Here is a 24,953-nt window from a genome sequence, read left to right on the forward strand (position 1 = left end):
CCTGGGTGACTGTAGGCTGCTCACAGCCTCTCATCCTAACCTACCTCACAGGGTTGTCGTGAAGATGCGCCACTTTGAGCTCTTTGGAGAAAAGGTGGAGAATAATTGCAATGATAAGTAACTAAATGATACCAGGAAGGCAACAGATATCCTGCAACGCTCTTCCACACATACTGTATATGGGATGATCATGTGGGCTCTAACCATTCTCCCAAATTCCGGGCGAGCGGGTGGATGCTGTGTTCCAGCCAGCAGCAGCCAACTTGGTGCTCTCCAGATGTTGCTGAACTAACTACAACTCCCACTGCCACTGGCTATGCTGGCTGGGGCTGATGGGAGTTGTAGTCCAGCAAAATGAAACAGAATCGCACATCCAGGGTAGGGCACCCCGTTGCCTGCTTCCTCCTGCTTTATTAATCTCTGCGCATCTCCTCCCTTGCAGTTTGCAGCGGGTTAACCCGCGCGCTCTGCCCAGCGGTCTACCGTATTATGAAACTGCTGCTGTAACAGTATAGGAATTGCGAAGCTAACTGGCTCCTCCCACCTGAGTCCCGGGAGCCAACGAGAGGGCTCCCTGGGCCGCTCAGGCCACAGCCATCTCCTCATTGGCCACTCCTCCCGGGGCGTCTCTGATTGGTGACACCCCACGGCTTGGTGTGAGCGCGGGCGGCCAATGAGCGCGGAGCGTTTGCTCGCATTCGCCTGCTTGCTGCAAGGGGACGCGGAGGCTGGGAAAGTGGGTGGCAAGCAAGTGGTTGATGGTTGGAGGGTCAAAGGTGATTGATCTGGAGTAACCGGCTTCCCATCACACCACTCCGGTGGCTGGTGTTGCTTTCAGCAAACAAATAAACAGACGAGGGGGGAAAAATAGAATAAAATAAGGAGTGGAGGAAGGGGGGAATAAAGGAGGAGTTTTAAATTATTATCCTTTTTTTCCTCTCCCCTCTTCCTTTCAAAGAGATGGGAGGGACTCCGGCATTGAGTGGGAAAGAGGAGGAGCTTTAGGCTGGTGTGTTACGCGCACAGGCACCACGCAGACTCTCGCCCTGAATGGGAGAGCGCCTGCCATCCATCTCTTCTGCAGCAGCAGCAACAGGAGGAGCAGCGCCGCCAGCCTGCTGCGCAGGGCCTGGAGGCTTCGGGGGCATCCCTCCTTTCTCCGCAGAGAGCACCTGGAGGTGAGCACCACGTGGGCAGCAGCCCTTTTGGGTGTCGGGTACCAAGTGTGCAGCCATGCTAGCCTTACAATGAAAGAAACGGGAGCGGGGTGGAGGTCAGACCCTGGTTTCATTCTTTTTCTCTCTCCCTTCCCAGCACCATCCCGGGCTCCTTCTTGTTTCCAACCCTAGTCCATCTTGCGTGGTTTGAGTGCACAAGGAAGTGGGTCACTGTTGCATGTGTGTCCTCTGTATTGGGGGTGTTTTGGGTCTAGATCTTGGGGGGGAGGGCGGCTCCTTGATGAAGGAGGAGATAGGGGAAAGTGCTTTTTAGTCACAGGCTGTGCCTGAATATTTGCACATTCACCCCCCTCCCCAAACCCTGAGAACTGTGGTATACCCCTCACAGCACCCTTAACAAACTACAGTACCCAGGATACTTCGAGGGGGGTGTAATATGCTTTAAATGTATGGTGTGTATACAGCCACACACACAGCAGTCTGCCAGGATTTGGTCTCTGGCGCCTAAGCAGTGCTGCTTTTAAAAAAATCTCAGGGAGATTGTTACTTCCTGAGGATTGAGTGGAAGTGGGGAGGAAATAAGATGCCCCCCCCCCGTGGAATGTGGATGGGATCGCTAATGAAGGGAGCCACGAGGATTATTCCCCAGTGCAGGAAACCACTAGAGCAAGGAGGAGGAGTGTGATGATAGCGCAATATGTTTATTGTAAGCAGTAAGTCTCCAATTTATTCTGAGCAGGGATGGGGAACCTTTATTCTTCCAGATGTTGGTGGACTACCAACTCCCATCAGCTCCAAACAGCGTGGCTAGCAGTCAGGGATGATTTGTAATCCAACATCTGGAAGGCCACAGATAGGAACGTAGCAAGTTGTCTTATACTGAGTCAGACCACTGAGCTTCCTATCTTAGTGTACACTGACCAGCAGAGGTTCTTCAGGGTTTTAGATGCGGGACATTCTCAGAAGTCTCATTTTCAATGCAACCTTTTGGTTCCTGAAGTTCATTATGATTTGCAGATAAAATATAACAGAGTTCTACAGGATATGTTGCTAGTGTATGAAAATAGTCAAGATCCAAGGATCCCCAGGCATGCAGCTCCAGATGGTGGAGACGTCAGGTGCATATTCTCTTGGTTCCAAGTGCCCGATAGCCAGGTGCAAAATGCACTTGGCACCTGGCGAATTTCCCTTCGCTATTGCCCTTCTCCAAGATGTTCCCCACTCCTTCTGTAACTTTGGCATTTGATACTGGAGAGAGATTTTGAAGGGGAAATATCCCCCCGCCACCCATCTTATGATTGTATTTCTTAAAAACAGATTTTATTGTTGTAACCTATCCTGGGACCTTCTAAGAAATCAAAATAATAATAATTCCGCAGCTTAGAAGCCCCCACAGAGAAAGCCATCTTCCAGGCCCCTGTATACCAGTAGGGCCCTCCTCTGGCTGTTTTAACATCTGCAGGGGTCTGTAGCACAGGATATGTTCTTTCAGATACAGGCAGCCACTGTTTTAGGTGTGCATGAGATGTCTGTGACCACATGCATGTGCATCGCATCAAGACAAAAGTGATCCAGTGACGTCAGAAAAAGTCACAAAAGGGGTGGAACGAGGATGGGTTGTTTGCAGGCTTTTTCGATGGGTTTCAAATATACAAGATTTCACTTAAACGTGTGGTGCCTTGGAACGTAACCTCAACGTAACTTTGGAGTTGTGTGTATTTGGGGCCTAACTTGTTGAGGGCTTTAAATGCTGGTGTATAATAATAATAATGATGATAATAATAATAATAATAATTTCAGAGTAAGTGCACAATGGTGTGGATGTGGTGACGATGGCGACATACTGGCCGCGGTCTGCATCTGCCCACTGAACAAGATTGTAGGGTGCATATGTTCTGTGTGAATTTGCTTGAAATGACCACCCCTCCCTCCCTCCCCTTTGGCTATTTTTATTAAGGTCTGCCCTGAGGTCAGGTAATCCCTACTGTGTTTAAAATGATTAAAGAGGTTTGGGGTTTTCTGCCAGTCTCCATGATTAAAATCTCAAGCCTGCTAGAACAGTTGTCTTCTATGCTTTCAGACTTGGGGCTCACCTTTAGAGTAAGCATGCCTTTTGTGGGACAGGGGGTGGGTCCTGTATTACAAATTTTGGATGCTGTATATTTTCATGAAAAGTAGTTCTTCTCTTGCAACCCTTGAGAGTGGGTCCTGACCTGCATCTTGAAGACCAGTGGCCCAGAAGCACAATAGATTCAAATCATAGTTGGTAGGTTCCTAATCCAGCCGAGCTAGGAAACAGGAAATCCAGATTCGAGGTTGACTCGCCTCACCTTGAATTCGCCCAGCAAGGGAGAGAGCCCACACCCCCTGCTTAGCTGCTCTTACCTTCAAGATGCAGCTCCTAATGTTCAACCGAAAATCTACCCTCTTGTAATTTTCAGCCTGTGAGATCTAGTAGAGTAAAAAGGTAAAGGGACCCCTGACCATCAGGTCCAGTCGTGTCCGACTCTAGTAGAGTAGACATTAGCAAATGTGCGATTGGATTTTGGTAAGGAAGCCCTGCGGACCTTGCCGAGTTCAGCTGTGAACTTACCGGGTTAGTCTTAAGAAAGCCACCATCTCTTAGGATATTTTGTGGGTTAAGAGTTTGAGCTATGAGCCAGGAAGTCTTAAGATTCAGATCCCAGACCAGCCGTGACCTCCAATGTTTGACGGGTTCCTGGGCATCATATCCGTAATAGAAATGTGAGTATCAAAGCCTGAACTTAGAGGAGTTGAACAGAGTTAAGTATGTTGACACTTAAAAAAAGGTCATAGAATTTTCTAATAATTGTTGTTAGGTCAACTACTGATCTATGTCACTGGCTCCTTCCCTTCTGCAAACTGTTCTGCAGTTCTAAAGTCTCCAAAGAACGGTTTCATTCTTTTGGAAGAACCACAGGTAATCCAGAGAGGTAGCAATGTTAAGCCTTTATAGTGTCACAAGACTCTTGGCTGTTCTTTCTGTAGCAGACTAAGCAATTTACTGCAGCATAAACTTATCAAGCGGCAGAGCCCGCTTCAGCTACACAAAGCGTTATTCATCATTAAAAGTTAGCAATAAATGTTGTATTGAATAGCAACAAGTGGGAACGGCAACAAAACGTTGCAGTTTGTGGTGCGTTTCTGCTTGGCGGAACACCAGCCAGCCAGCCTTCCTAAATTGAGCCCCGAGGCCTCTCATAGGAGCAGGGCAAGGAAGGCTGCCTTGTGCAGAGTCAGATCATTGGACTACGTAGCTCAATATTGTCTACACTGAGTGGCAACACCTCTCTAAGATCTCAGACTAGGAACCTGGAATCTTCTGCATGCAAAACAGATGTCCTACCGCTGAGCTGAGGTGGTTTTACCTGATGCCCTAAAAAACCTTGGCTCAGCCTCCTTTTCTTTGTTCCTACTGCAGTTCTGTGTGTTGCAATGGAGAAAGGATTAAAACCCGACTGTCCTGCCTGCATCTAAGTTCAGTATTTGCCATCCCACTGAAGGAGTGTGTTGCAGCGGACACTCCAATCTTATTTGAGCATTGAACCAGACTTTTAAATTTCCACCCACTAGTCCCTTTGCAGGGTTGGCCAATCACTGCTTTGCAAAGGGGCACCCTTGACTGCCTTGATTGCCACCCAAATGACTTGCAAGGCGCACATTGCACATGCTTTCTGGATTGTGATGCAAGATGGCACATGAGCACAGGCCTAGGCTTTAGCATCCCCAGTTGACATTGATAAACTGGCCCCTCCCTGCAAAGGAGGATTTAACTCAGGAGTGGGGAAGATGTGACCCTCCTGTTGTTTTTGGACTAAAAGAGCCCTCCCTCAGCCTGCTGTCCTGTGCTGGCTGATGAGAATTGTACTCCAAAAGAGACTGAGGGTGCCATGTTGGGGAAGGCTGGCTTTCCAGAGCATCTTGGGAGCCTTCAAGTTGAGTCTCCAGTTGAGTGACTCCAGGATGGGTGGTTTGCTCTGAGCCAAGGGAGGGAAAAGATTAAAAGTACTTCAGTGGGTGGGTGTGGGGAGGCTAGATACTTGATCGCGGTTTCTAAAGTCAATAAAATGGGTGTTGTGATATTGGTTAAGTCACAGTGTGTTGTAATTCCCGTTAGCCTATGCAATCCTTTACTTGGGATGTGGGGTTGAACAGGTTGGATGTGTGCCTTGATATTTCACTCACTGATTAAAAAACCCACACGTGATTAAATAGTGGGCTGAGGGATTTGCGTTGGCCTTACCCAGTTTGTCCAAAATATTTCCAGCTTTGGAGGACAACCCACATAGGGCAGCCATCAGCATGGTAATAAAATAATCCTGAAGCGTCACGATCCGTCGTATGGAGTTTATCTTTTGTGCATCATACCTGCTTGCAGGGATGTGAAGACCTGGGGCTGGGGCGTGCCTGTAGGCTTATTTTTATTTATTACATTGGTATATCACCTTTATACCTGCAGGTCTCAGGGCAGTTACAACATAAAACCACCATATAAAAACACAAAATACATAGTAAAAATAAAAACAAAAACAACCCAATATTTCCCCCGCATCACATTTTTAAAGGGTGTTGGATGTCAATCAGACAAAGGCCTGGTTAAAGAGGAACATTTTTGCCTGGGGAACCACTGCCGAAAAGACCCGTTCTTGTGTTGGCACCCTCCGGACCTCTCGTGGAGGAGGCACACGAAGAAGGGCCTCAGAAGATGATCTCAGGGTCTGGGTAGGTTCATATGGGAAGAGGAGACCCTTGATGTACTGTGTTTTGAGACACAGTCCACACCTGCGCTATACATTTAAAGCACTACAATACTACTTTAGTGTCATCGTTACATCATGGCTTCCACCAAAGAATCATGGGAACTGTAATTTTTTTAAGGGTCTTGAAAGCTGTGAGGAGACCCCTGTTCCCCTCACAGAACTACTGTTCTACTTGTAGCAGAACATCTTTGCAGCCATGAGCATTAGAAGTTTTCTTGCATTTTTGTTTAAAGTTGAGATTCTTAGGCAGGTGGTTTCTTTGCTTAATATTACACTCTGTGCTCTCATAGAATCCTGCGGTGTGGGGACATGCCAGAGCTTAAAGCAGGCACAGTAAAAATTACATTTCTACCCCTCACACACTTACACCCCCCCACTCTCTCTGTAAACCATCCAGAGAAGCAAGAGACATCATCAGAGTTCAAAGACACATCTCAGCTAGGCAGAAACACTCTGGGTGCCAAGCAGAGCCAAGGAAGGGTGTGATCTGGGGAAAACCCCAAGGGCCAGATAGAGAGGTGCAGAGGGCCTGAGGTTCTCTCACTCTTGGTTTAAACGTTCTGAACTTGATCTCTTTATAGGACTGTGGAGGCAAGTCTTGGGAAAGACCTTGGGTGGGAGCCTGGCTTAGGGCTTTAGCAGAGCCATGCAGGTGACCCAGAGTGAGACCAGGAGGCCTTTCTGGGTGTGCACTTGTGTCTCGCAATGGCTGGCAAGTGGGTGGAGTATGGCTGCAACATGTGTAGGATGGAGGCTGTGCTGGCACGGCTGGGCAACAGGCACATGTTGGTGCTTGTTGCAGCTCTTGGCTCATCTGCGGATTTGCACTCGTACAGTTGTGAAAAGGAAGTGTTGCTACCTGGATGAGGAGGAGCGAGGCTCTTTAAATTTTTGTATGTTCCTTTCCTCCAGGGAGCTCCTTACTCCTTGCCACCACCTTTCTTCCCTATTATTCATTACTATTAAGAATTTTAATGAATATCAATTATTATTACCACTGTTGATAATTATTTATTAGTTGCCTTCCACGCATGTCTCGAGGCGATGTATAAAATACAGAACAGAAACAGCAAAAGAGCAGCTAGGAATAAAACAGAAGCATCTTAATTTAAAAGCAATGCCCAGTATATACCTGTGGCAGACATCCATTCATCCAGCTGGGAAAGCTTTTTGGAAGAAAAAAAAATGTCTTTGGTTTGTTACGGAAAGAAAAAGAAGAAGAGGAGGAGTTTGGATTTGATATCCCGCTTTATCACTACCCGAAGGAGTCTCAAAGTGGCTCACATTCTCCTTTCCCTTCTTCCCCCACAACAAACACTCTGTGAGGTGAGTGGGGCTGAGAGACTTCCAAGAAGTGTGACTAGCCCAAGGTCAGCCAGCAGCTGCATGTGGAGGAGCGGAGACGCGAACCCGGTTCACCAGATTACGAGTCTACCGCTCTTAACCACTACACCACACTGGCTCTCAAGTGCAGATAGTGGGCGCCAGCCACATCCCAACAGAGATGCTGTTCCGCAGAACAGGGGCCACCACACGGAAAGCCCTTCTCTGAGTTGCCGCTCCATGATTCTTTCATTTCACATCTTATCCTCGCAGCTAGCCCTGCGAGTCAGCTGCTGCTGGGAAGCCCACAAGGCACAGCATTGCCACTTGTGATCCAGGCCTTTCCCCATTACCTGGTACTGAATCATTTTAACCAGCGATGCTGGAGTTCACACCTGAGAACCGTCTTGTGCAGAGCAAGTGCAGCAGTGCTGAGTTGTGTTCCCTCCCCATATGTGTATGTATATATATAGGATCCAGATAAGTCTATTTTTGCCCACTTAGCCCAGTTTTGCTCTCCTCTGAATCACAGCAACTCTCTAGTGTTTTAGGCAGAGGACTTTCACAGTGACCTGCAAATGCTGGGGATTGAACCTGGGACCTTTTGTCTGCAAAGCAGACGCCCTCCCTCCAAGCTGTCAATTCCTATGGAGACATTTGTGATCTTAGCCTAATTGTCGCAGTTGCTTTTTGTTTTGGCAAAGGCTTTTGATTTCACCGTGCGTTCCTGTTCTTCCAGACTGACTTCCTGCTGCTTCGTTTCCTTTTCAGTACCTTCTGGCAGTGGATAACGAACCAAATAACAAGGATCACAAGAGGTCAGCGCTTGCTATTATTTGCTGCTGTTACTTGTATAGGGAAGCTTTTTAATATCTATTTTTTTAATATATCTAGCAACCCAGTCAGATGTGTGGGGTATAAATAAGAAAATTATTATTGTTGTTGTTATTATTTTTGAATTATGGATGCTCTTTGTCAGCACTGTGTTGTACAACTCTGGTTTTTAAAAACCCAAGATGACTGAAATTCTGTACCTAGGACATCATGAGTTCTGTAACTTGTGTGTGTGTATGCGTGTGTGTCTGATTATAGAATTGTAGAGTTGAAGGGATCCTGAGAATTACCTAGTTCAACCTCTGCTTTAAAAGCTCCAATGAAGAAGAGTTCATCAGCTCCCGAGAGAGTCCATTCCACTGTCAAACAACTCTTCCCATCAAAGAGCTCTTCCTGATGTTTAGTCTGAATCTCCTTTTTTAAAACTTGAATCCATTGGTTTGAGTCCTAGCCTCTGGAGCAGGAGAAAGCAACGTTGATCCCTCTTCCATGTATATAAAGAGGACTTCCACAAGTTGTGTAGATCAGGCAGCTTTTTAATTTTTAATTTTGCAGAATCTGTGTAACAGTGAGTCAAATTGTTGTGTAATGTATTCTGGAATGGCGCTTCTGTATTCACTTGGTTCGACTTTATTTAAGCATATAAATGAAGGAGTAGAAACCCTGGACACAACACCAGCAAGATAGGCAAGCTTTGTGGGACTCTTAATATCAAAATGACTGGATATTTGAGTCCAGTGAGACAGTGTCTCTGAAACTCTCTGCTGTGTCAATGGAATGCTCTGAAAAGGAACAGAGCAATTAGACCGGGCAACGATGGTAGTTTTATATTTTATGTCATTAACATGTCTTTATCGTAACTTTGGAGGCACTGTCCTTAGTTTATGAGTGGGTAAAAAAGCCCAATAAAATTATAAATCCTGCAAAGTGACTGAATATACATTTGTGTAATGATTTGTATATATTGCAGAATTCCACTTTTGGAGGGGCAGCTGGGGAATTGGGGGGGGAGATAGATAAGTGCTGCTAGAATAACATAAGTGGCTGATAGTTAGCTTATTCTTAAAGCATCTGAAGGTTGTCGTTTATGTGACCAACCAGAAGCAACCTGTAGAGCATCATTTTAAAGGCTCTCCCAGTTTTTGCCATGGCTGGTGTCGAGCTAAATCTGCAAAAAGCTCAGATTGTTTTTCTTCCCCCCCTTCACTTTTAGTGGTGCAAATCTACTTCGGAGGCACGATGGGCGATCCCTTGCCGGAGGACAAGCCCCTGGAGCTGAGTGCGCACTCTCGCTTCATCATTGGCTCCATTTCGGAGGATAACTCTGAGGATGAGACAAGCTCCTTGGTGAAAATCGACTTGTTGGAGGACAAAGAGCAGTCCTTGTCTCCCGTCTCCGTCAGCTCAGACTCTCTTTCTGACCTCGGTCCTTCCAGTGTCCAAGACAGCTTGCCTAATCATATGAGGTACAAAAAGCATTCAAACCTTTGTCTTTTCACACCATTCTGTCTTCCTGCAATTGTTAATCCTTAAAGGAGGGATGGAGAGCTGGTGGTCCGCCAGATAATGTAATAGTTTATATTACAATGTATTGTTCCTAGGTTTACTGTACTTCTCCGTGTATAAGACTAGCTTTTTTTTTACTCTAAAATAATGTTTAAAAACGGGGGTCGTCTTATACACGGGGTCATCTCCCCCCTTTTTCATAAATTTGAGTCCCCAAAAATAGGGCTTGTGTTATACATGGTATATTGGGTATATAGGGTATATTGTGTCTTTGGACTTAGGGTAAGAGACTTTTTTTTGGTAGTAAACAACTCGTAAGTCAAATTAATAATTCTTAGAGCCTTCTTTGACTGAGGCCCAGGCTTAGCTGTCAACTTTCCCCTTTTTTTTAAAGGGAAATTCCCTTATTCTGAATAGGATTCCTCGCAAGAAAAGGGAAAAGTTGACAGCTATGTGCCCAGGTGACAACTCCCTCTCTTTTGGCTTATAGGAATATTTGTATTTCACCTGTGGCCTTGCTTTCGGTTTTTCCGCACTTGCTGCCATGGATGATTTTATGTTCTGCTCTGGTGTTTAACTCTGTTTCCACCTAAGAACTCAAGAAGAGCCTGGCTGCTCAATCAGGCTAGTGGCCCATCTTGCCCAGCATCTTTTAGCCAACCAGATGCCCCAGTGGGAATTCCCTCAAGCAAGGCCTGATCTTTTGCACGAGCCCATCCACTCTCGGGCTTCTTGGTGTCATCTTTCTGATCTTATCCAAGGTGGAGAGCCGGTTCTGTTGAGCGGCGGAAAGTTATGAGGGGGAGCTGAGAGCTACTTGCAACGCGTGGCTCTGGCATGCACAAAACGTGGGACGGAAAGCACTTTTTTTTTTTTTGCGTGTGCAGTCAGGATACAGCCTTGAACACCTCTTTCTCAATTTGTTTGCTTTTGGTTTTTAGTGGTGGCAAAGCCCTCTCCCCTTCCTGCAGTCCTGCTTAGCTCGTGCCCTGCCAAGCCAAACACAGCCACCCATCCCATCAACTGCCAGGCATTTCTCATCCCTTTAGGTGTTGCAATTTCAGGTAACCTGGACAAGGTTTCCCCTTAACCCCCTTCTCGTAATTTTCCATAGCTTTGACAGAGCTTGTCTTTCCCCACTCCCTTTTTTTTGACAGTGTTACATCCTCTGTATCGGAGCCCCGGGCCCCTAATGTTGCCCTTCAGGCCTCTCTGTCTGGCCCTTGGGATTCCTCACAGCCGCACCCTTTACTAGACCTGCTTTGCACAACTCTTGAGTGTTTTTGCCTGTCTGGAATGTGTCCTTGGAACTCTTGCTTGCCTGGATGGAGGACTGTGAGGGGTGCATGTTTGTGTAGAAAATGGTCCACAATCTTCGCTGGCTTTTCCCTCTGGTCCCACCCACCGCTGGCATGTGGCCCTTGGGAAATTTCCCCAAAGGGAACGTGGCCCTTGGGCTGAAAAAAAGCTTCACAACTCTGATCTCTATGCAAAGTGAGCTTTCCCCAACCTGGTGCTCTCCAGGTGTTTTGGGACAAGGCAACAGCCCTGGAACTTCTGAAAAGTTTCAGCAAGAAGTTATGGGACATGCAAGGATAGGTCTGCCGTGAAACCTTTGCAGTTGCAAACAATATTTAAGGCAAGATCGCATTTGGCCACCCTGATACCATCACATGCACAAATCATAATGAATGCACAACAAAAAGGGTGTTTGGAGGGTCCCACTGTTTTCCTAAGCACTTCCGTACTGCAAGTTGGAGAGGGCTGGTATTTCTTAATTTTCTCTTTTTGCTCCAGGGTTGGCATTTTTAAATGTGCAGGTGCTCTTTCGATTTGCAGGATGCTGAAGTTGGCATGACATCCTTTGCTCAGATGTGGGAAATGCAAAACCTGGACTGAAGGGTGGTGTGTTGTTGTTGTTGTTGTTGTTTGAAAACGTCTTTTATGTGGCAGAATCCTGTTGTTGGCTTCTGTGTGGTGCATCCTGTAGTTGGCATTGCAAATAAGCTAGGCAGTGCACTGCTGAGTTCTATAAAAAAATTGCTACATCATTGATAGCGTCCAGCATCATGCCGCTGTGCTGAGATTGACGGGGGCTCCTCTCTGTGATGTGTGTCAGGTATGTCCCTAGAACAGACAGCCTTCCTGTGCCATTTAGAGACCAGAAAGGGACAAGAGGTGCTTATGGCTCACATTTCTTTGTGATCCTTGTGTAGTTATGTGTTTTGCAGTTTCCGCATCTTGTGCATGGCCCACAGGCACTGAGGCCCCTTGGTTTTCCTGCCTGACATTTTCTTCAGCACATGCTCTGGGTATGTTGATGGGGCGTTGTTGTTGTTGTTATTTTATTTTGTAACCAGTGTCTTGCTGTGCTGGTTCCCTGGGAAGGGTGCCAGCAGCTGAATTGCATTTGTCCTTAAGACACCACAAATGATTTAAAATGCATCTACAGAGCAGATGGGAGAGGTTCCGGCATCTTCAGGACAGACTGGAAATGTCCCTTGCCTGAAAACCAGGAAAGCCGCTGCCTGTCAGTTTAGACGATGCTGAGACGATGGACCAGTGGGTCTGACTCATTGTATGGCAGCTGCTTCTGTGCCTAGTTCTGATTTGGAGAAGGGCATATTGAGGATGGACCCTGGTCTAGAACCCTGGAGAGTCGCTACCAGTTAGTGTAGTTCTGAGCTAGATGAACCACTGGTCTGACTCTGTATCAGGCTGCTTCCTATGTTCCTATGGCCCCTTGTTTCAGGAGAAAGACCCAGAATTAGTCCTGGATCAGGCAGTGGGTGATGGGATGGGAGGGAACCCTCTGCCTGAGACCCGGAAAGACTGCTGCCAGCCAGAGTAGGTAGCTTTACAGGTGAAACTCGAAAAATTAGAATATCGTGGGAAAAGTCCATTTATGTAAGCAATTGTTTTCATTAGCTACTGGAGTTTAATATGTGAGATAGACTCATGACATGCAAAGCGAGATATGTCAAGCCTTTATTTGTTAAAATTGTGATGATTATGGCGTACAGCTGATGAAAACCCCCAAGGTGAAATTGTTAATTTGGGGTTCTCATCAGCTGTACGCCATAATCATCACAATTATAACAAATAAAGGCTTGACATATATTTCGCTTTGCATGTCATGAGTCTATCTCATATATTAGTTTCACCTCTTAAGTTGAATTACAGAAAGAAATGAACCTTTCCACGATATTCTAATTTTTTGAGCTTCACCTGTATAAAGCAGCTTCTTAGGCTCACAACCAGAAAGAGGAAACAAAATAAAAATCCTCAGAGAGAGAGAGAGAGAGAGACAGACAGACAGACAGACAGACAGACAGACAGAGAGAGGATGGAATGAACACTAATAATATAAATACAGGCAGCAACCATTTTACGTGGGGGTTCAGTTCCTGGCCCCCGTGAGTGACAGCGGAGTGCGCATAAGCCCACCCGCCCTGCCTTGTTACACCCCTCCCCTGTTCTTCCTTCTTCTGGGTTCAAAACGGCCCACGCACAAGTGACCGCACATCACCTGGACATTTGGAAAATGTTTGCCGCCTGTACGAATTCTTCCTAAGATGGCTTGCACAAAGGCAATAACGCAGTGGCAGAACGTCTGCTTTGCATGCAGAAGACCATAGGTTCAATCCCTAGCACAGTGGTACACCTTGGGTTACAAACTTAATTCGTTCCGGAGGTCCGTTCTTAACCTGAAACTGTTCTTAACCTGAAGCACCACTTTAGCTAATGGGACCTCCCGCTGCGCCGCCAGAGCACAATTTCTGTTCTTACCCTGAGGTAAGGTTCTTAACCCAAGGTACTACTTCCGGGTTAGCGGAGTCTGTCACCTGAAGCGTATGTAACCTGAGGTACCACTGTATTTCTAGTTAATTGGAGCAGGGCAATCCCAGGCTTTCAGGCAGAGGTCACTCTCAGCCCTACCTGCAGATGCTGGCGATTGATAGCAATGGCATATTACAGGTGGGTAGCCGTGTTGGTCTGCCATAGTCGAAACAAAATAGAAAATTCTTTCCAGTAGCACCTTAGAGACCAACTGAGTTTGTTCTTGGTATGAGCTTTTGTGTGCATGCACTCTTCTTCAGATCCCCTTCTCCAGTCCCTAATCAGCACACGAAAGCTCATACCAAGAACAAACTCAGTTGGTCTCTAAGGTGCTACTGGAAAGAATTTTCTATTTTGTTTCGACAATGGCATATTAAATATTCTTATTTATATTATTAATTCTTTCAGCACCTTTTGAAGATGCCCAGCTTTATGGTGGCAGTTTTTTGTTTTGTATGGGCTGCCAGAGCTTGAAGTGGGTCCTTCCAATCCATTAAAGTTTCTGCTGCGATGAATCTTCTTTTGTCTTCCCCCGGAGACTCTTTCGTGCCCGTTACCAAGTTATGAAGGAGGGTTTTGAGGAGCGCTGTACAATCCTTTCTCTCTTCCGGAGGAGTCTCCAGGTCTTGCCATGGTCACTGCGCTTGTCCAGCCTCCCTGCCCGTCCCTGCATAAGCCCCATTACATAACCTTGAGAGATTTTTTCCTCTCTCCCCTCCTCCAGTCCCTAATCAGCTGTTTCTCTCTCTCTCTTTTTTCCCTGGCAAATCAGTGAATGCTCTCCCCTGTATACACAATGCCCACCGCTGGGAAGGAGTGCGGATGAGCTGTGCATGTAGAGGAAAAAGCAGAAGGACAAAGGTTAAAAATGCAAAGCAGCCAGTAAAATGCAGCTTTGCTCAATTTTTTTTTAAAAGGAGGGTGGTGCAGGGAGGGATCTTTCTAAAAAAGCTTCAGCTTCAGAGGAAGGAGGGTAGCCTTCTCTGTCAGAGTGCCGTCCAGTTCAAGATCTAAACCAGGGAACCCCTTTTGCTAAAAAATAAATAAATCCTGAGCCAGCATGGAAGAAGACGACAGTCAGGCAATGAGATATCATATGCTTCAAAGGTGGGTGGTGGAGGTGGAGGGAGGTTGCTAATCCGACTTTGAAGGGGTGGGTTTTTTTAAATTAAAAAAATTACTCACACTTTGAAGGGGTGTTGTTTATTAACCTTAATTTAGAGAGGTGGTTTGTGTGTGGTGGTGGTGGTGGGGGGTTAAGGTTCATTTCAGTCAGTTGTGAACTGGTTTAAAACAGCTTAATTTTTAATTATAAGGTTTTTCTTTGGGTGTTTTTTTTTGGGGGGGAGGGGGAGAAATCAACATCTCTTGCCTGAAGCAAGCTGAGATTTGACACTGCAGGCAGCAGATTGTTCGGAGAAGCTATTTTTTATTTTAAAAAAGGAGGAGACAGACAGGGTTTAGATTTCTGCAGGACTTTTTGGTTTGGCGTCCAAGAAACCAATTCAGCAGTTTTTTGTTTTGGATTTTTATGCTCTGCAGGGAGATATATCTGCCCACCATGCTTTGAAAGAAAAGGCTGGCTGGCATCACTGAATGCTTTTTGATTTGACACTGGGGCTGATACCCTACATGTGCTAACAAACTGGCAGGACTTACTTCTGCGTAAACAGATTCCCAGACTTCCCTAGGAAGAGGGATTGGTTGTTACAACACTCTGGGAATTGTACTACCATGAAGGGGATAGGGGTCTCCTAACAGCTCTCAGCACCTTAACAAACTATAGTTCCCAGTATACCTTGGGGGAGGCTATGACCGTTTAAAGTGATATTATCATGCTTTAAATGTGTAGCACAGAAAAGGCCTACAACTCTCATCAGCCATGATCGCTGCCTAAATTGACTAGGGATGATGGGAGTTGGTTGGTTGAAGCAATACCGTATTTCAAGGACCACCTGTCCCCATATGAACCAGCCCCGACCCTGTGATCATCACCTGAGGCCCTTCTTTGTTTGTTTCCTCCACAAGAAGCCCAGAAGGTGGCCTTTTCTGCAGTGGCTCCCCTTACGTGGAATACTCTCCCCAGGGAGGCTCACCTGACACTTTAGGCCTCTTTAGGCACCAGATGAAAATGTACCTCTATAACCTGATTAAACAATCTGGCCTTTTAAATGTGTTGGGGCCCCCCTTTTTTTGGTTATGTTCTGATTTTGTATTTTTATTCTATAAACTGCCCTGTGAACTTCGGACAAATTAAATAAATACACAAATAAATAAATAAATTGAAGAACACTGGTGTGGGCGGCATTGAGCTATATGGACCAATGATCTAACTTCTGATTTCTGCCTGGGCAACTGCTGCAGACTGCAGTATTCAGGATTTGTCGTTGTTCAGTCGTTCAGTTGTGTCCGACTCTTCGTGACCCCATGGACCAGAGCACGCCAGGCACGCCTATCCTTCACTGCCTCTTGCAGTTTGGCCAAACTCATGTTAGTAGCTTCGAGAACACTGTCCAACCACATCATCCTCTGTCGTCCCCTTCTCCTTGTGCCCTCCATCTTTCCCAACATCGGGGTCTTCTCTAGGGAGTCTTCTCTTCTCATGAGGTGGCCAGAGTACTGGAGCCTCAACCTCAGGATCTGTCCTTCTAGTGAGCACTCAGGGCTGATTTCTTTAAGAATTTAAGATTTCAGGATACGTCCGGCAAAATCCGGACGTGTGTCAACACCACTGAAGGCAACTTACTATTTGCAAGCAGGCTGAGGGCTGCCCAGGCCTTTAGGAGCGGACTGAGAAAACACATCTTTTCGTGTGTAAGAGAGAAATGCCTCCAGTTTTAATACAAGAGAAACTGTGTCCTGAATATCAGTATGTTTGGGATATGCTAGTACAGCTAATCTTTGGAGACCTTCTTCTGGGTGCCTCCAATGACTGGGGAAGACCACTTTGGGTGGTAGTACTCTGTTGCCCACCATGGAGTCATTTCAGCGCTGTGGGTAGACCTTCTTTTTTATCTCCCTAGATATTTTAAGCCACACACAAGCACACACATGTATCTAATACTACTACTTTTTTGTGTATATTTTTTATTGTTTTGGTCTGTTTGTCAAGCCACCCATCTTGGCAAGCTTTTTTCCTTCTTTTTGAAGGACAGAAAAGAAATACTGTAAAAACAAGGGTAGGGAACCTGCTGCTCTCCAGGCATTGCCAGACTACGACTCCCACCTTTCCTGGCCATCTTCCTCATACAAGGTGCAAAGCCCACTTTATTCTTCTCCTTCTTGAGGACTGCTTGAGGTTTCTGGTTCCTTGTAGAATCGAAGCAACAAGCGGTGGTGCCCTTTGGGACCGGTAGGGCGGCAGGCAGGGAGGCCAACAGTAGGTGGAGCCAGAGCCCATGGCAAGCAGAGCCACTCCAAGATTGGTTGTACTGTATGCACGAAGGCAGGCAGCAGTGGTGGGCTGAAAGCAAACTGGGGGTTGGTGGGGCAGTTCCCCGTGTGCGCTGCTGGGTGAGCCTCCATTGGAAGTGAAGTCTAGCAGCTCTTACACCGCTCTCTTCCTTTCTCCCTCTCAGGCCAAGTATGTCTGGTCTCCACCTCATGAAGCAAGGCCGGGATAGAAAGAAAGTGGACCAGCAGAGGGATTTCACCGTTGCGTCACCCGCAGAGTTCGTCACTCGCTTTGGGGGGAACAAAGTCATTGAGAAGGTGAGTTGCAGTTGCGACGGACCCCCCCACCTCTCAATTACTAAAATCATGTCCAAAAGGGTACAGGGGTGAAACCAACCCCCCTCCACTTGGTTTGCCTCAAAACAAACCCCTCTTACTTCAAGGGCTTAATAGTAATGAGAGTCTTTTCCCAGCTTTCGTGGCCTGGTATCCTCACTACTCTGGGTTACTTAAATGAACAACCTCTTCCCTACAGTAAAGGGCCTCCCTCAGCTCGGATCCCCACTGTCTCGATTTGCCTCAACACCCTGGCAACTTCGTGGCACTCCAGGTTTTCACCATCTAACCCTTTTCTGTGTGACTCTAGGACACAAACTATCACCTCCCTTTCTTCAGGTTAAGTTTTGCCCTTTCTTGAGTCCACACCTCTGTGAGATTTGATACCCTGCTGGACCAATAATGACGATCCCTCCTTGGCACCAAAAAGAACTGAACTTTATTTTCTTGAGAACATAGTTGTTTTAAAGATTCATGCATTCACAATCTTAGTTGCGGTAATACAGAAACATCTTTCGATCTATAGTTTCATGTTAAACTAATCCTAACCTAAACCACCACTATCCTGGCCCCACACCCTTCTTCTTCCCTGTCTCCACACACACCCTCCCTCTTCTCCACTGTCAAAACGGCTGTTCCCTCCGGGGACCGTCCTGCCCCCAAAGGATGAGCTGTCAGTTAAGATGAAGGTGGATTAACTCCTTCTGAGCCGGGAGGTAATAACTCCTCCACCCTAGGGCCAATCCGTCACAGCAGTTTTTTTTTCTCTCTTTAAAAATAAGAAAAGTTTACTTCTCAGAAACTAGGAAATCAGGGGCATGCAACCCAATGTGTTCAAGTGTTTGCTGGAGGTTTAGGCAAGCTTCCAGTGGCCATGTTCTCCTTCCACGGCTGGAGGCATTGTGGCTCTGAATGCCAGTTGCTGGGAATTGTGGGTGGGAAGAGGTGCTGTGGCACTTGGGACCTGCTTCCTGTAGGTGTCTGTTTGGCCACTGTGAGATGCTGGACTTGGTGGGTGTTGGGCTCTTCTTAAGTTCTTATGCAAGTGCTCAAACCATGTATGAATTTCTCTGTGCCCTTGGGGGGCCTGATAAGCTAAGTGGGTGAGGCCGTGGAAACGAGAGGGCTCAAATCGTGTATGAACAGGGGCACACCACAAGTCCCACATGCAAAGTCCTGCCCACTCAGTCCCTGAACCTCCCTGGGTTGAGCCGGGAAAGTCTCAAGATTTTGTTTGCCTGTGTTCTCTTGAGGTTGGGCAGTGGACATTGGAAAGCCTCTGTTAGATAGAGCACACTAGGATTGATGTACCCGGTGGCCAAGCTGTAATAAGGGACCTGCCTATGTTTCGAAGGTCCAGGGCAGGATGGGATATCCCGGCTGCAAAGAGTCAGGGCTATCCGAAATCTGCTGAGCTAACCTTAGAGGCTGTGGAGAGGCAGGAGGTGTGTGGAAATTTCTGCTGCCACAGACGTTCTTTCCCAGCCTGGTTGGTTTTAGGTAGAAGCCTCAAAATGTCCTCTCTGGCCCACTTCCTCTCTGAAGAACCTATTTGGCAGCTGGATGGGGGTGGTGGTGATCAGAGGTGAAGTAAGGGGATGTTTTTTGTTTTCTTATTTTTAGGGGGCGGGGAGGAGTTCAAGAAGTTTAAGAATGACTGTTTTGAAAGGCTTCCGTTCTGTTTTGTCTAGGTCCTTATTGCCAACAATGGAATTGCGGCGGTGAAATGTATGCGGTCCATCAGGCGCTGGTCCTACGAGATGTTTCGGAACGAGCGAGCCATCCGGTTTGTTGTCATGGTGACGCCTGAAGACTTGAAAGCCAACGCAGGTGAACCTTGGAAGCCTATTTTCATCTCTCCCCCCCCCCCATTTCCCTCTTACGCTTGTTGCAACTATAGAAAGTTAACCCTAACCCTGTAACAATTTTAAAGTTCTTTCTGTTGAGTGATTACTACCAGGGGAGGTTTTCAACCCTAGGACTTGTCTTGCTCCAAAGTGGCACTTGGCTTTTATTGAGAGTGGGTTGTATCCCAAGTCTTGTCCTACTCAAAGTATACCCACTGAAAATAATGGACATGACTTACTTGGGTCCATTAATTGCGGTGGATCTGTTCTCGACTAAAACTTACTTGGATACAATCCTTTGAAGCAGGGTGCTGTTCTTGTACGACGTTGCGGGGAGAAGAGAACTGGGCCAGATTTTGGCTGGCCTTGGTTGGTAGCCCAAGTCTGTGCTTAACAAAGACTCTGTCTGTCTTGGGATGGAAAGGAAGGGGATGCTGAGATGTGGAAACACATGGACCACCATTGAGGCCAAGTGTGATGGGGTGGGGTGGGGAGAACCACCACGCTCTTCCCTTTTTTAAGCTAGCTTCCAGGCGCTCTGGCTTTGTGTGAGGTTGGGGAGACCTGCCAGCCTCTGGGGTTTCTTGCTAATTTACACGATGTCCAGATTTGGACAACCGAGGAGTCTTGTGGTAATTGCTTTCAAGTTTATGGTGTGGTCTATGTATTATGTAGGATAGTGGTCCTTGGTTGTTTTTTATTTTCCTGAGGAGCCCTTAAATTGTTCGGGATGTCTGCAGACCATCTGATGGACATTTTTTTTTGTTCTACAGATCAAAGTGCAAACAACACTTGCTTTGTCTTGTATTTCTAAAATGTGCCTTTTTATGTGAGCATTTCATGTCAGGCATGAGACTTGTTGACATTAGGTTCGGGTCAAGTTAAGCAAAAGTACCCTGAACAGGTAAAATTTTAAGGAAAAGTTGGCAAAGTCTACTGGTGCTAAGTTACGAAAATTGCGGGCCCTAAACCCAGAGACTTGTAAATCTGTTTGATAATCCGGCCGTGGTCAAAAGAGCTTGGATTCCCATTGTTGGGGAAAAGAAAAACCAAGCATGGGGGCAGGTGCAGATATTCCTGACTGTTCTGTAACCTTTCTTTGCATCACCTGAATGGAACTATTAGAGTGCTAGTGCTCCCTGGACCACAGTTTGAGAAACTCAGCCTGTTGCTTATGCACATTTGCTTAATCTCACTGTTAATTTGGCTGTCAACTTTCAAATAGTAGATCCCCGCTACCTCACATGGTGGAGGTTAGGAATAGGCACATGCAGTTATGCTACCCTATGGCCTCTTAATGATTTCTGCAGATATGCTTATTCAGATGCTTGTACTGGAATCAGATTGGAATACTGTATCTTGCATGTTAGTTAGTTTGATATCTTCTCCAGTGATGACGTTTTATACTGAAACCTATGAATTACAAAAGTTTGGGATAAACCATCTGGCTGATTCATCTAAGGAGCAAGGAGCGCTTGGGCTTATAAGCTGAATATAGGAGTGCATTTCTATTTCCAGTTGTCTGTTTTTAACATAGAGGAATATTCAGTCTCCCTGCCAGCTGAAATCTAGCACCACAGGGAGGAAGCTAGGAGAGGTCTCTTGGGCACACAGGTTGCTAGCATGCAGAAGGTGTCTGCTGAAGTGCGAGAGGCCTCGTTGGTCTTGGTGCTCTGCTGGCTCTTGAAAACGCACCTGTTTATACAAGCGCTTTCATGAACTTGAACTTCTTGATCCAATTGTTTTAATGGCTCTGGTGACTTTTGCTGCTCCAAGTTGTGTGTGTCCGAATAATTTTAAGAATGGCACATCTGACTCACCCCTGCAGAGTTGTCCGAGGTTTGGTAAACGAGATCATTTTGACATATTGTGGTTTCCATTTATGACATTTATAACCAACAATAGTGTATTGTACAAACCTCCAATGACTCACACATCACTATGGAGGGGGCAGTTTCCTCCCCATGACGGATTCTCCTTTTGCCTTCCTTAGACATGTTTCAGACTGTCCCCTTCTCCAAGCAATTGAGTCTTTTTCATCACTTTTGATCTGATTTCATTATGATGTAAATTCTGACCTGTCGCTCCATATTTATTTATTAATGATGAAGATGATGATGATGTAAACCTTGTCTATACTTCACTCGGTCATGGTTACAGTTCTGGGTTGTTGCTTCCCCCCCCCTTTTATTTGTACAGCCTATTGACTTTTTACAGCTGTATACTCAAAAATAAAAAGCATACATATATATATTTAAGAAGAAAGAAATGCACACTTTTATGTCTTGGAAGTCAAACCCATTTGTCAGGCCACCTCTTGGCCTGGCTGTTTCTTAGCCTGTGAAAAAGTCATTTCACCTCTTGGGGAAGCTCAGCTTTCCCACTTCAAGCCTTGGTTTCTGTTTGCATTTCCATCTTCAGTCTGAATTCTGTGTACTTTGAAGTTTTTAGGCCTTTTGTATGCATTGGAGAAGTGCTTGAGCTCTTGAGAGGAGCTTGGCTTCAGTGCCAAGTGGAATGGCGACGTCAGAGTTTAGAATAGAGAAAAAAAAGCCATTCCCATATTATTGGCAGTGGGGATGGGCGGGTGTGGAGAACAGCCTCCCTTCTCAAATCCAACTGGCAGTAAATAATTAACAACAATGAATTGAGCAATTTATTAATTATTATATGTATCAGTCACTTCTTTCCAAAATGGTGAACCTAGGCCAACTTAAAAGAAAAACAAACATTAGAAGTTGTCAGGGAACTGTCCCCGGCGCAGCGCAAGGTGGTGGAAGGGCTCTCGGGATGCTACAGAGAGCCCCGGTCCCACCTGACCAGCAGCGCCTCCTCTGGTAGCAGAGGGAGCAGCAAGGTTTCCAGCGGGGATATGCAGGCTTTCCAGGGTATGGAGGAAAGAGGCTCTGAGGATGCTGGAGAGACCTAGCACTCCTCTCGCTCAAGGGGCGATGAAGGAGACACGCAGCTTCCGCCTCCCCAAAGGCGTCGAGGGGTGAAACGAAAGGATGGGAGGCGGGGTTTCCGTATACCGAAGCTCTTTTGTTGGGGTCAGAACCGGAAGGGGCCATTCCCGGATTCTGACGATGCTTGATACAGACATGAACTTATTAGCTCTGCACTGTACATAGTTTGCACTATAAAACTCTTAAAGGAAACTTGGAGTTTTGCCTGCTTACTCATGAGCAACTAACAGAGGATCTTACAGAAGTTTAAAAATAAGTGTGAAAACAGATCCAACTCAACCCCACGGCACTGAAAGATAGGCCCATGTGAATAAAACTGTTTTTGTCTGGCCCCTTGAAACAGACAGTGATGGAGGCCGGAGTGCCTCCCTGGGGAGAGCATTCTACAAATCGGGAGCCACTGCTGAGAAGTCCTTTCACCACCCTCTGCATCCTCCTAGTGGGGGCACATAGAGAAAGGTCTCAGATGCTGACTGCAGGGTCCAGGTTGGTTCATGTGGCAAGAGGTAGTTCTTGAGGTATTGAGGCCCTGAGCCGCACAAGGCTTTATAGTTATAAACCAGCGCTTTGAATTGTGCCTGGAAACTAACTGGGAGCTAATTCAGTTGTAATTATCCACATGAGTAATGAACAAAATGATTAACCACTTGCCACCCTTTTATGACACCCAGAATCTGCTGCCTGGGGTGGCCACCTTATTCAGTCTAATGATAGGATAGGTGTCAGGAGCAGGCCAGCGATTACTCACAAGGTGTCCGTAAAGTTAACGCTTTATTCAAAGATACGAAACAGCTCAGGCCTAGTGAGCACAACAGCTCTTCCTGGTAGCTCTTTCCCCAAAGAGTCAGTTGCGAGGACTGAAGGACCTTCCCACAGCTCTCTTAAGTCTCCTGCCCTGGTTCTTCCCCAAGCAATCTGAGGCTCCTTCATCTTGCTTATCTTCATCTCTCTTTGGATTCTGGGAAACCAAAGAGGAGGGGAACAGGTCAAAACAGGAGGGGGAACCCCCTGGCTTCTTCAGCCTCTTGGCTCCCACCCCCTCCAGCTTCCTCTTCTGCCTCTGATTCTGGACTGCTCTCTGCCACTGCCTCTTTTTGCTCAGTAAACCCTGTTACCTCCTCAGCTTCCAACACCTCCTCCTTACAGTCTGCTCCCTCTGACCACTCATCGTTGTCCCACCACCCATCCCCTGGCTCTGTGCCTTCTTCCCTTGGGGGTTCCCCAGCTGGTGTCTCCCACCTTTCCTCTGCATCCAGCCAGTCCATGACCACAGGACCAGGAGATATCTACAGCTACCTGGGAAATGTAGGTAGGAGCTAGGAATCATGACTCATGTGCTGTGTGTTGAGTGTTTCTGTGTCTGAGGGAATAAAACTTTGGACCTGCCTACTGAGTAAACCAGAGGTAGGGAAGTGAATATCTCCAGAGGACCAGATCATTATCCTCCCCACCGCTTGCAGACCAGATTTGATACTTGGGTGTGGTCGCCCCCCTGTCAATCACCTGACATCCCAATGTTGAGTAAACTTCCTTTGCCTGCACAGGTATTTCAGTAATAAAAGGGTTCCAGTTTTTAAAAGAGTCACCTAAAACATTGACGTTTCCCTTTCTGATACAAACAAATGCATCATTGTTATGCCCCAAATTTTCTGGAGCAGTTCTCCATCTGTTCTGAAACCTAAGGATTTTATGCTATTAAGTCTTGTTTGCTTAGGATTTTTTTTTTTGAAGCTGTGTTTGAATATGTTAACACTTGGTAGCTGGACACGGCAGTTTAAATCTTTTGTTCCTTTATGTTGGCAGAGTACATTAAGATGGCTGATCACTATGTCCCTGTACCTGGAGGCCCAAACAACAACAACTATGCAAATGTGGAACTGATTTTGGATATTGCAAAGCGGATTCCTGTGCAGGTGAGAGAGATGGAAACTGGGAATTTGGATAGCGGGGACAGCCAAGGTGGTGCCTTCCAGAAATTGCTGGGTACAGCTCTGATCACCCTTGACCATGCTGCCTGGGGATGATGAACGTTGGAAACCAACAACGAAACAAGGGCACCATGTTGGCTACCCCTGATCTATATGATGATGTGCTAAGGGAGATGTGTTTGTGCGTGGTGAAGAAGTCTGTGGCAGTGATTGGCTTGGTTTCCCTGATCTCACAGAGAAGTTTGGGAGGCCCTGGGTCTTGGGCTACCATTGGCTGAGCTGCTCAGGTCCTAAAATCTGGCAGGGCTGGCAGAAACACTTAGAGGCAGGATTGGGGGAAGCAGCAGCAGAAGTGCCAAACATATTTAGGAAGAATATCCCTGTGTGGCCCAGTGAGAACGGAGCATGCTCAGTGGTTGTGGAATGTTGACTCACCACTGGAGGGGTGGAAACGCAACCTGGGGTGGGGGACGTCTGGAAGGGGGCATGGCTGGCTGGCTGGCTGGTTGGTTTGGGCCCTGAGCAGAAGTTTTCCACACCTGCAGCATCTTCTTTGCAGGTCCTACTTGTTAAACTTCAATAAATGCATGCGCAGTGTGTTACATGTACATTTGTACCCATTTATGCATGAGCTCCTCTTGCACATGTGCTAGACAGGTGCGTGCCCCCCAGGAATCCTTTCTCTGTGTACGTGAAGTGGAAAATGCCTATTTGTCACCATGCAGTGTGCAAAACTGCCATGTCTTTTGCATTCTTTTTAAATTTCTTTCTTGCATGATTCTGTGATGCGTAAAGGATTTTCGACCCCAAAATCCCTTTCAAAAATTGTTGTGTGTTTTTTTAAAAAAGTGAGTTTAATAATGAATGGTTTTTCTAAAAGTTTTGAAATCCCGTAGAAGACCTGGTTGGAAAACTGTTTGAAATGCAGCCTTGAGAACTGCGCTCTCCCCCACCCCACCCCGTGGGCCTTATTTAAATATGGATCGCACTTCATTTTGACATGTGGCCCCTGAAATATTGA

At 46.5% G+C, this 24,953-nt stretch overlaps 1 protein-coding gene across 7 annotated transcripts in view; it reads left to right on the plus strand.

The window, feature by feature from the left end:
- The first annotated feature begins 714 nt into the window (after nt 1-714).
- The window catches only part of ACACA (acetyl-CoA carboxylase alpha), a 180,608-nt gene continuing 156,369 nt past the window's right edge, over nt 715-24,953 (plus strand). For 4 of the 7 annotated variants that reach the window (XM_033171920.1, XM_033171922.1, XM_033171921.1 and 1 more), the window contains exons 1-6: nt 715-1,178; nt 8,054-8,100; nt 9,330-9,582; nt 17,041-17,173; nt 18,883-19,021; nt 23,808-23,917. In XM_033171920.1, the coding sequence (XP_033027811.1) occupies nt 1,051-1,178; nt 8,054-8,100; nt 9,330-9,582; nt 17,041-17,173; nt 18,883-19,021; nt 23,808-23,917 (810 nt within the window). In that variant the 5' untranslated portion in view covers nt 715-1,050. Of the gene's footprint in view, nt 1,179-8,053; nt 8,101-9,329; nt 9,583-14,303; nt 14,324-14,486; nt 14,570-17,040; nt 17,174-18,882; nt 19,022-23,807; nt 23,918-24,953 lie in introns of those variants that run through there. The other 3 variants (XM_033171924.1, XM_033171927.1, XM_033171926.1) reach the window with 3 other exon arrangements.

The sequence above is a fragment of the Lacerta agilis genome, chromosome 15, assembly GCF_009819535.1.
Source record: "Lacerta agilis isolate rLacAgi1 chromosome 15, rLacAgi1.pri, whole genome shotgun sequence".
In the NCBI taxonomy this organism is placed as follows: domain Eukaryota; kingdom Metazoa; phylum Chordata; class Lepidosauria; order Squamata; family Lacertidae; genus Lacerta; species Lacerta agilis.